At 33.9% G+C, this 12,993-nt stretch overlaps 1 protein-coding gene across 1 annotated transcript in view; it reads left to right on the plus strand.

Annotated features, from left to right (window-relative positions):
• Window positions 1-12,919, plus strand: part of AK7 (adenylate kinase 7) — a 28,485-nt gene extending 15,566 nt beyond the window's left edge. The window contains exons 13-18 of the mRNA XM_057371897.1: window positions 1,397-1,525; window positions 2,598-2,675; window positions 3,320-3,517; window positions 7,564-7,784; window positions 9,778-9,936; window positions 11,649-12,919. Coding sequence (XP_057227880.1) covers window positions 1,397-1,525; window positions 2,598-2,675; window positions 3,320-3,517; window positions 7,564-7,784; window positions 9,778-9,936; window positions 11,649-11,699 — 836 coding nt within the window. The 3' untranslated portion in view covers window positions 11,700-12,919. The remainder of the gene's footprint in view (window positions 1-1,396; window positions 1,526-2,597; window positions 2,676-3,319; window positions 3,518-7,563; window positions 7,785-9,777; window positions 9,937-11,648) is intronic.
• Window positions 12,920-12,993: the final 74 nt, after the last annotated feature.

The following is a 12,993-nucleotide window of genomic DNA, read 5'->3' on the forward strand; positions in this document are numbered from 1 at the left end:
CATCTTTATTTCTGCACAATGACTTTTCCCTTACTTAAATATTGGTGTTACTACCATCACTGATGGGCTTGAATTTGGTCAGCAGCAGATCCATCTTGGAGCCATCAGCATGTTGGGTATGGGGGAAGCTTCCACCAGCTTCTCAGAGAAGCCTCTTCTCTAGGTCCCCAAGCTAACAAAACCTGTCCACGCAAACCCAATGCAATTATACCCATTGTATATTCAAAGTGATATATTTTTAAAATATTTTGGTGCTTCTTTAATTGTAGTACTTTCTACTTCTTCAGATTCTTTAATAATATCATATTTTCTTCTCAGAGTAGAGAGCATAATTTATATAATTTATATAATTTATATAATATAATTTATATTATATAAAGTAAAAAGCTGGTGAAATATATCTTTATCAAGCATGCAAACATAAAGGTATTCTAGTAAGAAAAATAATCAGTGCACTCTCATATAATTTGTGGGGGTTATTTAAGCACTTCACATCATCAGAAAGTAAATACCGTTTACTGAAGCCTGGAAAGAATTTTAAAGTCTGCAGCTGAAAACTAGTGATTATCATCTGTATATGAATAATGACATGTAGTTTTAGACTTAGTGCTTAACATTTTCCATGTGGTATGAAGTGATCCCYCTTTAAAAGTTTACCTGGTTTGGATCTTGTGTATCTGCAAAGAAATTAACTTCTCACACACCAGGAAGCTTCAGTAATGAGAGCTATGGCAACATCTCTTCTGCATGCTTTGATTTGTTGTTTAAAATAATAATGCCTTTTAAAATAGTTGCATACTTTTATGAGTAGAATGGTTAATAAATATCTCAGACTTTTAATAGCCAAAGCAAAATAAAGCAGGAAACTGGAGACAGTTTCCAGTTTGCAAAAGGACAAAAAATCAGGTCAAACCTGACTTTTTCCTCCTACATATTTTCTCAACGATGCAGTACAAGTTAATAMACCAATTTGCATCTCAACCTGTTTGTCTGAAAATGAAACTTGCAGAACCTATTTCACATCTTTTTTACAAGACTAACCATAGAAAAAGAAAATAGAAAATTATTTCTTTGGCTTGTGATTTTTTTCTATATATATTTACTGCTTGTATTAAAATATGATTATATTCTTTGAAATAAAACCAATTACATATTTAGATCATTGAAGCACTAATATTTATAACCTAGTAAACACAAATGTAATTTTATTTTATATCTACACATTCTTATTTCATAGATCACTGACAATGTATAATATGGAAATAGTAACCAAAAATATTTAACTTTTATGGTCTAAGTAGAATATAAATGTATTAGAATGTATTAAAATGTTAGTAAATAATTTCAGATATCTTGTTTCTATAAACTAAGGACCTATTAACCTTCTTTGTCTTAGGTCATCTTGGTAATGAGCTTCTTATTAAACTTATGAAGGATAAGCTCATGTCTATGCCTTGTAGGAATCAGGGCTATGTTTTAGATGGGTTCCCAGAGACCTATGAACAGGCAAGGGATCTTTTTAAAGGTATGTATGTACTGCTGGGTTTGATTTTGTTACTGCTTTTTTTTTTTTTTTTTTTTTTTTTTTTTTTTTTTTTTTTTTTGCTAATATTGTCGTTATCATTATTGCTCTCAGTGCCGTACTTCTTGGAAGTGCATCAGCACTGTAATGACTGCAGTGCAGGATACAAAACAAAGTTGGTTTTATGTGATTATTAGAATGTGAGAAGGACTGTAATGCATCTTAATTAATTTATGCAAAATATAGTTTTCAGACCATCTTTCCTGGTAAAGTAAAAAGTAAATGCACAAACATGGAGATGCTTTTGTGTTCAGTGTTGATCTACTCCACTTAAGCAAGCTCTACAGCAGAACTTCTGCATAATATTTAAGGGCTACTGAATGAAGGTATCCAGCCAATGCACCCATATATGTTTTGTGAACCAAATTAGAGTGGATTTATTAGATCAAATATAGTAGATATTACTTCAAAGAAGCTCTGCAGCACACATTTCGATTTGTGAGCAACCACAGTTCATATGTTAGGAACAAGAATCATTTTCATGTTTAAATTACAACATGAGGTTTGAAGGTAAAGAAAAACCAGTCTTGTTAAGCTTAGTATGCTGTTTTGCCAATGGCCATGCTCAGCTGATAGTCTACAGGCAGTTTTATTGACTATTCATAACAGCGGACACTTAGTGGCAAAAGACATTTTAACCATACAGTTGTAAAACATTTCTACTCACTCTTCCGAGCCTTGTCTCTGTTTTTTGCAGACTAATTTATTTGGCAGTAGCAGAGACCAAAGATAAGTCAGCAGGTTTAAAATTGGACATATTTAAAAATTGTGTGTGCATGTACATACTTTCGCAGTACAGGCAAATAGCTACTGGTGTCCCAAGGTAGAGTTCTGTGGTGGCTGGCAACATGAATTACTGAATTATCTAAACTCATGTGAAGGTTAGATTAACTTCCAACTATTAGTATAATTYGGATGTAGGCAAACCTGTGTTTGTACTGGGCATATTTGTAGCAAATATAGGGGTATTGTTGCTTCAAATGAAAATGTCAATAATTTCTTACTTTTGTTTTAGTGGAAGAGGAAGAAGGAGAAGAAGCAGAAGGAGAAACAAAAAGCAAAATGCCTAAATTTAATAAAATAATCATACCTGGTAAGTTTGATGGATTTCTTTTTAAATAAACGATGAATTTTGAAATATTGCTGCCACCAACTAGAAGTCTAAAATATCATTCCATCTGTTCCTATTTAATTTAACTTTAAAAAAAAATTCATATAACATTACTGCCCTTGTATTTGAAAGTGAACAATTAATCGTAKAATCATTTAGGTTGGAAAAGACTACTAAGAACATTAAATCCAACCATTAAGCCAGCACTTCCAAATCCACCACTAAACCTGTCCCTTAGTGCCATATCTCCATATCTCTTAAATACGTCCAGGGATGGTGACTCAACCACTTTTCTACACAGCATGTTCTAATGCTTGACCACCCTTTTGTTGAGGAAGTTTTTCTTAATTATAAGTAAGGTTTTGGTTCAGTTTTTGGGTTGGTTGTTTTTTTATTTGTTTGTGGGGTTTTGTCAAATGCTATCAACTGTTGGCTGATAACAACAGTAGTGCTGTCTTTGTTGTGATTACAGCAGCTATTAATGGAATAAAAATGTAATGCATCTGTTATGATGGGAATTGAAATAGAATGGTTTTCATCTATGTAGAAACTGCTTTATTTTGCTGTTTTTGCTCAATCCTTTTTRAAATTTTATATATACTCAAACAATATGTTCTTCTTCACAGAATTTATTTTTTCTTTGACTGCATCTGATGAATTCCTTATAAACAGAATAATGAATCTGCCAGAGAGTGTTGTTACTGGAACTCATTATACTGAGGACCAGTTCCTGAAAAGTCTGAAACACTTCCACAAGTTAAACACCGATGATACAACTGTTCTCAACTATTTTGATGAACTTGAAATACATCCTCAGTTTATTGGTATGAAATAATAAAATTAGTAGATACAATATGAATGAAAAAAATTGTTCTTACGAATTTAGCAGTTGCAAAAATCAAATAATAAGTGTCCACTAGAAATAAMATTTTTATTAACATTGCAGAATATGTATACAACAAACAATTATATACCTGCAAGAGATGTTCTTCTACAGTTAATCTGTTTCGAAAAATTGTGGTTTTAGTTGTTCATTTTTGTWGGCTTAATTATTAAAAAAATTGTAWTACCTAGGTTACAGATCTCCGTCCTGGCATCCTTTCAGATAGGTGTAAGAGTACATTTTCATGGACTTAAATATTATAGTTCCTTATATTTTTTTCTTTCAGTTATTTTTKTTTTKGATATATCTTATTCTTCTCAGATGCCATTGTTGTYGACAAAAATCAGATTTGTTACCTGGTGTGCAACAAGCCAATAATTACACCCCCAAGAAAGACATTAATTATTTATTTTGGAGCTGTGCAAGATTATATACTTGGTGATACTCTACAAATCAAGCACCCCTACTATCAAAACTTTTCATTATTTATATGTTTTAGCAARCAAAGGAATTAGTATTCATTAGCTAAAAGTTACGTGTTTCTGTTATAAATTAGTATTCTRTCTACTATTGTATAATGATTCTCTTGATTGTCATGCTCAGTCTTTCTCTTCTTTTGGGTCTGTGGATTTCTTGAGTTGGTGGTCCTTGAGTCTGTGGTCRCCATTTCCCCACTGTTAGCATCACCTTTTCCCCAGCTGGAGCTGATTTCAGAACAATTTCTGAGTTGGCTTTATTAGTTTCYTCCTTATCTTGGGCATTCTGCCAAACGTCCTTGTGGCCTGTAAATTCTGCACTCTTTGTATCCACAATCAGTGGTACAGGCTTCTTCCTGAGCTTTGTTAACATCCCACAGGTCTGAGGTGATTGAATCTTGTCCAGCCCTAAATTTTAACAAGGTGATTCTATGAACAGGTAATTTGTTTTTCTAACACCTGGACACCATTTAGAGCATGTTATCTGTTTCATGGGTTAAATCTGCCTTCTTGTTGATCAGTCTTGAAAGTATATGAAGATTAAACATCAAAGAACATAATTTTTAAAGAAAATTGTTACATATTCCACATTTTGCAACACCATGGCAATTTGTGGATAATCTGTAAATTAAGCAGCATTTTAGAAAACTGCTAGAAATGAGAGGCGGAAAGCTGGGATTAATATGTTTTGCACTATATCTATATACGAGAAAATTTGACTTCCCTACATACTATCTAGAAAATTGTGATCACTGGGAAATCTTGAGGAGATTATTATTCAAAGCCAGTGAGATCAGAGTGATGGCATTTTAAAGAAAAGGGTGAGCTTTGCGGGGAGGGGAGAGGAAAGTAAAATTTTACTGCAAGTAAAATCAAACTGCAGATATGAAATGTCTATTTGAGATGAATTATGAAAAATTAATTGTTCAACTCCCTTAGGCATAACTGATTTTSCAAATTTTTTATTTATTGTCAGTCATGAGAGATTAATCATGGAGATTATTTTGAGAMTAATACCATATATGTGTTTTTAGGAAGTGTAGCAGTGGAAAAAGTGAGTAAATATATAAGAATTGAGGAAATTTTACTACAGAAAGTAAATGTAGGAAATGGTAAATATTRAGGTCTGATGCCATCAATTGGTCATATTCTTAACTCATACACTTCTAGATATGCAAGTAGTGACACTGTCAAAGACTGAGTTTTATTTTGATGGGTACTATAAATTATAAACTTTGTGATAAAAATCACAGTATTTTCTGCTAAGAATTATGCCTAAAGAGTATTCTTAAAGCCTAGTCCATTTCAAATACAGAAATAATTTACCTACTTATTTTAATTATTGTGATATCTCAGCTGTGATGTTCCAGATGAGTTTCACATTGAGCGTATGGCATGAATTCTCATGTTCAAATGAGCATCACCTTTAGGTCCTATTYGTCTCAAAACTGCCTCTTTACCTACATTCACATTCTGGTTGTTACCCACTGAAGTATGCAAGCATGTTACTTCTGTTGTAAAATGGTAGGAAAACATTACAGAGATAACCACTGAGGATCCTTCAGCTCAGCCAATACCTTTCCATTCTAGTCAATGTTCCAGCTGGATTTTCAGATGTACAGAATTAAGTAGTATTGGATTTATTCAGAGACTCAACTGCTTTCTCAGATTCTGAAGACAAAGTTAGAAATTGTTCTGAATTTGGTAAATATTCTTTAAATCTTTTTTCTTCCACCTTAAATTTAGAAAATCATAACGTATTGTATTATGTATGATTTTTTATGATTATTATTTTTTCTGAGTCTGAAATATGATTAGTGCAAAGGAGTGGGCTTCAGGATTCTGAAAACTATGCTACAATGACTCCCTGTATGAAGACTGCAAGTTGGTTATTTTGTGTCTTGTTTTTCTGCTTTGCAAATTAGGGATGGTGACACAAGCACGTTAGATCTTAAGCAAAAAGACATGCTGAAGTTTTAACAGCAATTTCCTTTGAAGACTTTAATTTATGTACTCTTTTTCCAGTGATCTTTCCTCTCAACTGGCATCAATGCTAACTTCATTTTTCTTTTAAAGGAATTGATTTTTGAGGATAAATGTAGTTAATTATGATTGCTGTAATATGTCCATTGTACTCTTCTGTGGCCATCTGAGAAAAAAAATACAGTCTTTGAGACATCAAATTCAACATTGCTAGCCTTCTTAGCAATATTTTAAATGACTAGAAAAGAGATTTTCATTATAATTTGTATATCCAGGTGCAGCTAAAATTGTAAAATGATGGATTGCTTGCCATAGCAAATGTATTCCTTTAATTCAGAATACTTCAGGAATGTAATTCCTGATTTTTTGAAAGAAGCTGCAAAATAAATTTTATTATGTAGAATTATATTAATTACCTCCTCAATTCATGATCAGAGTTTGGACTTGAAGTCCAAACACTTTAACTCTTGGAAAAATGGTGTTAGTATTTGAGAGTCTGATTCTGGCTGAATTGGTGATTAGAAAGAAATGGGAAGAACGCTTTGCCAATGCCGCTTTCAACATAACTTGTTAAAGAACTGTGAAGCAGGGGACTACTGGATTCTTCTCTAAATTCTGTATTCTAATTCTTCTTTTTCCCTTCATCTGCTTGCTCTCCTTACCCATTTCTGTGCTTTTTATATCTTCCATTTCTTGTCCCTGAACAAGCCCTTTACCTCTGTATTCTCTGCCTCAAATGTCTACTTTTCCTCTTTACCATGTACATTCCTGTACTGTTTCTGCCTCCCCACATTGAATGCATACAGAAACTAGAGAGYCCTGGAGGAAGTCCTCATTCTTCTGTATTTTTTCCTTTTCTTCTTTCTTGACAAATTTAAAGGAACCTCCAGCAATTTAAAGGGAGAAAGAATGCAATGAAAGAGTTCTTGTTCAGGCTTTATATTCCTACATGAAGCTACAAATTTGTTTTATAAATACAAGACAATAAGAGATTGACTAGAGAGAGGTGTGTTTTTTAAATCTGTGTGAGTGAAAACATTGGAGTTTGTGCCAAATCTTAACAAACTATTGTATCGTGGTCACAGGGGAGAGAATGACAAAACTCATGGTTTTATGCTTCTGGATAAGTTGACAGAAGATTGGTGTCAARAACACCTTTGATAGTTGATAAGTATTTTTATCTATGAGTATTTCTATCTAATGAGTTGACCTCATTTTTATGTTTGAAAAATTGGGTAAGCTGCAATTGATAATGTCATTAATAGTTGTAAAATTTATTTTAATACATTTCTTCCTTACATCATCTTAAAAGGCAAACTATTTTAGCTGAAACTGGTAAAGAAAATCAGATCTAGAAAACTTCATTCTGTGTAACGAATAATTGACGTTTATAAGGAATTGAAAACAACATTTTTTTCTGGAAAAATCAAACAACATGAGCACCATGTATTTTCAGGTCTTGCGTAATAATTGACAATTGGTAGTTGACAAAAGCCTTGAAATGGTTCTCTCTTGTGTTGTTTAAAAGATGTAGCTGTATATGAAGATTCTGAGAACAGACTTACTGTACCAAAGATCATCAAAGAAGTTGGAGAATCTCGGAATTATGGCTTGACAGATGAAGAAAAGGAGGCTTTGGAACGCCAAGCCGCTGAGGAACACCTTATCAAAAAAGCTCAAGAAAAAGCTGAACAAGAGCGTAAAGAAGCTGAGGAAAGGGCTGAAAGAATGGCAAGATGGGAGGAGTGGGTAGGTTAATACATATTTTAGGGAAAACCTTATTATTTGAGAGTTTTAGATGGCTTCAAATAATCTGTTATGCAAATACACTTGGRAATTGTGGCACAAATTGTCTTTTTCCTTCTATTGTGTTTTAGATCTGGGTTAGACTTTCTTCACAGTGCATTTTGAAGCCCATTCTACAGGATATAGTCTCCTTTTTATTACTAACATAGCAWTTTTTTGCATTCTGGTAACAGAATGTCTTTAAATACTTTTATGGTACTCTTGTTGTTGCTGTGCTGTAGGTCTATTTTAGCATTTATAAATATCTACTACAATCAACGGTGATTTTCCTTAYCAAGTCTTCTAGGGCTTTTGCATTTTGTTCACTTTACTTCTAAGTGCCTGACTAAGTCTTAATTATTTTTCTAGATTTTTAACTCAGCACTGACCAACATTCTAGCCTGCATTGCAGAAATGTTTCTAAGCCTGCAAGGACATGTGTGAGAGCTGTGTACTCGGTTCATAAGGACTACATGATGCAGTCTGAGAGATGGTTTTTATTTGCTAATAATCTAACAAGTACTTGGTTTTTAGGCTACTTGACACCAGAGGATTTGAATGTGATGCTTTTTTCTTATTTACTTTGCCACACCTAAGGACCTTTATGTTAAATGACCTGAAATGCATACTCTAAGAATGTTCCTGTTGGAAGCCAGGTTATTTCACCAGAAGGCAAGTCTATTGTATTCTCTTAGAGCTATTTAAAAACAAAGGGATCATTCCACAGAGCAGTCCTTTTCTTATATTTGAATCCTGGAAGGATAGTTAACACATTTTAGCTGTATTCAATCCAAGCCATCTGCCTTTAAAAGCGCAAATGGTGCATTAATCAAAGCTGAACTAAGTGCTTAGATCAAATGCTGTGCTTAAGGTTATCCTTTTAAATAGGCAGATGCTCAGGAAATCTAAGCAACTATTCATTTGGCCTTGAGACTAGATTAGCTGTTGTCTCTGAGCAGTGACCAAAGACCCTTTGCAAGATTTATTCAATAGCACTCCTGGATTGAGTGAATAAGTTAAAAATTGGTGTATCTGTTTTATCTGAACATTGCTTTTGTGTTATACTTGCCTATAGAATATATAGAATAGAATATATATACTTGCCTATAGAAAAGCAGTCTTCAGAGTATCATCTGCTTGCTGTATCTCTACATGACTCCGGCTATGGATGAATAAAATGAGCAAAGTAGACAGCAATGAAAATGAGTTGGAGTAATCTTGTGGCTAAAGCTACTGCTAGTATGCATGGTACTAAGTGCTAATGAATGGAAGAAACAGAATCTTGTGGTGGTTTAATTTTCTCATCCCGCCTCCTTTTTGAGTATAAAAATCGCATTTGATCTGCCTGAATTCGGAAATAAATTTTGCTGGTGTAAAGAGATGTAATTCACTGTGGTTTTAGTCTATTTGCCTCTAAAGCCCCCCCAAAACATCAATGAAATAAGAATGAAACAAACCAAGGAAACCAAACTGAAACAAATAAACCAAACACAATTTATAATTAAAAAATTCATAAAGCTAGGACTCTCTACTGAGTAAAAATACTCTCCCTCCAATTCAAAGAAGCCTCAAAAACCATCTGCATTTGCAATAGTATTAATCTTTAAGTGCTACAATGTGTTTCAACCATTTTACCAAATACCTTATGGAAACAGGGCCACTGGAAGACTTGAGAATAAGCTTCCTTTTAGGTGTTAAAGAAAAAAAATAAAATCATTTCAATAAGGAGATTATGTCAGTTCTTTCCATGTTCAGCTCTACATGCGCAGTGTGTTGTGTCCACTAAATTTAATAAGCATTTAATAATTTTTTCTATGAACTTGTTTTTTAAAGTTTTGGCCACAGATTCTAACATTTTTTTCTCTCTAGACCAGCACAGTTATTTAGCCAAATGCTATTTGATAGATATTATAAACATAATTATTTATTATTGTATTTTTTTCTTCATTACTTGTAGAATAAACAGCTGGAGGAAGTGAAGAAACAAGAACAAGAATTATTGGAGGCCCAGTCTATTCCACTACGTAACTATTTAATGAAGAATGTCATGCCAACACTTATGCAAGGGATAAATGAATGCTGTAGGTTCAGGCCAGATGATCCAGTCAATTTTCTGGTAAGGTGATTCTGTTTTGTTTCTTAAATAAGTTTGAATACTCATGTATACCTGAAGAATCTCTGTTGACAAAAGTATCTAAATTTTCTTCCCACTTTCACAACAGCAACTACTTAATGATTACAATCTGTGATTCTGGTGACSGCATTTATTGTGAAAATTAAACCCCAGCAACTGATCCTTATGGGATTAGTTGATACTGTGTATCCAAGGTAGCATCTTGTGTAGTTAAATAGTGATAGGACAAGAATCACTACCAGAATGTTTCGCCTTTGGTATGTGCACTCTGCATATCTTAGGTACCCTGACAATTCTGCTGTGGCATAGAGGAGTGCAAGTTAAAGAACTTTTTGACATTAGGCTTTTATTGCCATTAGATTTATTTGTGAMAATGAGCTTTTTATAACATCTGGTAGCTGGAGTTAGGTGCCTCATGAGAGAGTACACAAAGAAATCCCTGGGCAATGATGCCCTTAAAATCTAAASTCCCCATCCCTCACAGGTCATCCCCTCATGGGACCAGCATCCATATGAGGGTCTGAGATTTGGTTGCCCTGCTTTGCAGTCTGTTACCAAGGGGTTGGTAAGGGGTCACCTCCACACCCCCTTGGGTCAGTTTCAGTGGGGGGTTCAGTTGGTTTTGGTTGTTACAATAATGTGGTTGTTACAGTTCATATACCACGATCTATGGCCTGTCCACTTCAGCTATTAATATTTAAGTAATGTTTAAGCTGCAGTTTTGTCTATTCTAACTATTGTTAATTTTCTGATTATTAGTGCCAGGTTTCACTGTAATCCACCTTTGACTTAAAAACACAGCCATATGGTTCAGATAAAGTTCAACTTGTGGCCTAAAAATTCTAGCTACTTATGTCTACTTTCAAATTATATAAAATTTGAACCCTGCARAAAGGGGCACATCACTCTACACCTGGCTAGGCACAACTGAACACACTGTTGTGACAATGAATGCAAGCTCTTTGGTAATTCCTTTCACAATCCACACATAAATAAAGGAGAAAATCCTATAGGATATTCATAGACTAAGTCCAGTTGCAAATGACCTCAGGAAGTTATCCAGCTCAACTTTCAGCTGAAAGTAGGGTCAGCATTGCATTCAGACAGGAATACAGGTGGTGTAATGTTATTGCTGTGCTGCAGTTCTGGCTGCACATCCTAACCAAGCTCTTCTCAAGCTGAAATAGAGCATTTTATTAATCAAGTAAAAGCTTAAAATGAAAGCAGTGGTGTTGCAATCCCACTTCAGGCACTAAGGGATGTTCTCTTGGTTTATCCTTTTCTCTTACTGGTGAGCGACAATTACCTGTAGCTGTAGGAGTATGAGACTTTCCCTGATAACTTCATAGCTTCTAGAGATTGGTATCAGGGTTCAGAAATCAGGGCCTAGGTTACTCCCTAGAGTTTTCCATGGAGTCACAAATACTGTTATAAATGGTTCACTTCCTTCTCTTGCCCACGATAGGAATACAGTGACTGCTATGAAGAAGGASAATGAGATCAATTATATTTTGGATGGTATTTGAGGGAAAGAGATTTCTCTGACATAGAGACATTTGCTGCCATGGGTTACATTTTAGGGCTGTTTAATACATTCTGCAATTTTGTTTAAAACTCTATCTTTGTTATTTTGCATAGATTTCAAATTTGGAGACATGAAAATAATTGTAATTTTGAAATTCTTCTCTTTATAGGCAGAATATCTCTTTAAGAACAGTCCTGATATCGACTGGAATAAACGTTAAATCCTAGCAGCAATAGGAATTGTGAAACAAAAAGGGAGAAAATTCCTAATACATTTTAGACAAAAATACTTAGTTTCTGATTTTTTTGTTTGTTTAGGTTTATGGTGTAATCTTCATTTTTATTTCTCATACTTTATTACTATCTTGTACTGGGTTTTTAATATTTTTTTCTATAACATTTCCATTTGCTGCATATATTGATTGCAACATTTACAGGCTTGTATTTCAAATGTCTATTGGAAACTACAAACCATAAAAATTCTGTTCTCTGTGCAAAACCTTCTTCCTGGATTTRTTTTCAGCTATACTTTCTATGTAAGCAGTATGTTATTTTCCTAATCCTTAGTGAATGCAGACAGCTAGCCTGAAAAAAAACTTTTATCCAAAAAAAAAGGAAAAAAAAAGAATAAGAAAGGTATTTTTATTGAAAATGGAAATAAATAGAAGCAGCAAGATCTCTTAYTTCCTCTCTCAGCTACCAAGAGGCAAAAAGTCACACAATATAGTCTTCTTGTGCTGCACTGAAGATTGCCTAGTAAACAGTTTCCCAGCAGAGGTATACGGTGTTTTCCGTTGGTATCGAACACATGGCTGTAGATCACATTTAATAATCTTCAGCATTCAACACTAGATACATATTTTTTAGAGATTCTTGAAGAATCTAGACTTTCCAGCACACGGCTGTCATTCTCAATTTTATTGACTTCATCCAGCTCTCACAGGAACCGTATACTTGGTGTAAAACAAGTACAGGATTTTGTCAAAACAGAAAGCAAGGATCCTTTTTGCAAAAGGAGGGGCCAAAAAAAAAGGAAGAACTGTAAGAATAGTGATGAACATTTGACAGCTACTTTAYCTTTGAGTATCAGAACTTTAGATTTGTTAAAGCCCAATGTTTTTATTCAGATGTGTTAGTATTTTTACAGAGAAAGTCTTATTTCCTCTGTTTTAATAGAGTCAGAGACAAGTTGACAATAGAACCATCATCTCCCACTCTAAAGAAACATATTTTTGGGATGTATATGACAGCATATATGACAGCCCAAAGAACCAAACTGTGAGGCAGTTGAAGTTGAAATAATCGGTAGGTTTAGACAATTTTTCAGTTTGAAAGGGCTATTTTTTAGAGTCAAGATGAAAAGTGGACACTTAAAAAGAGAGCGTAAACCAGGTTTTCTCTACAGTTACTGTAATGTGCTTTCCTAATAATAAAATTTTGAGCTGATCTATAAAGACTGTGCCTTTCTTTTTTTTTTTAATATTCTGAAAGTTTATGCAGACTTCTCCAGGCAGA

Source organism: Malurus melanocephalus, unplaced genomic scaffold (genome assembly GCF_030028575.1).
Source record: "Malurus melanocephalus ecotype Western Australia unplaced genomic scaffold, MMel_1.1 scaffold_161, whole genome shotgun sequence".
Classification (NCBI taxonomy): domain Eukaryota; kingdom Metazoa; phylum Chordata; class Aves; order Passeriformes; family Maluridae; genus Malurus; species Malurus melanocephalus.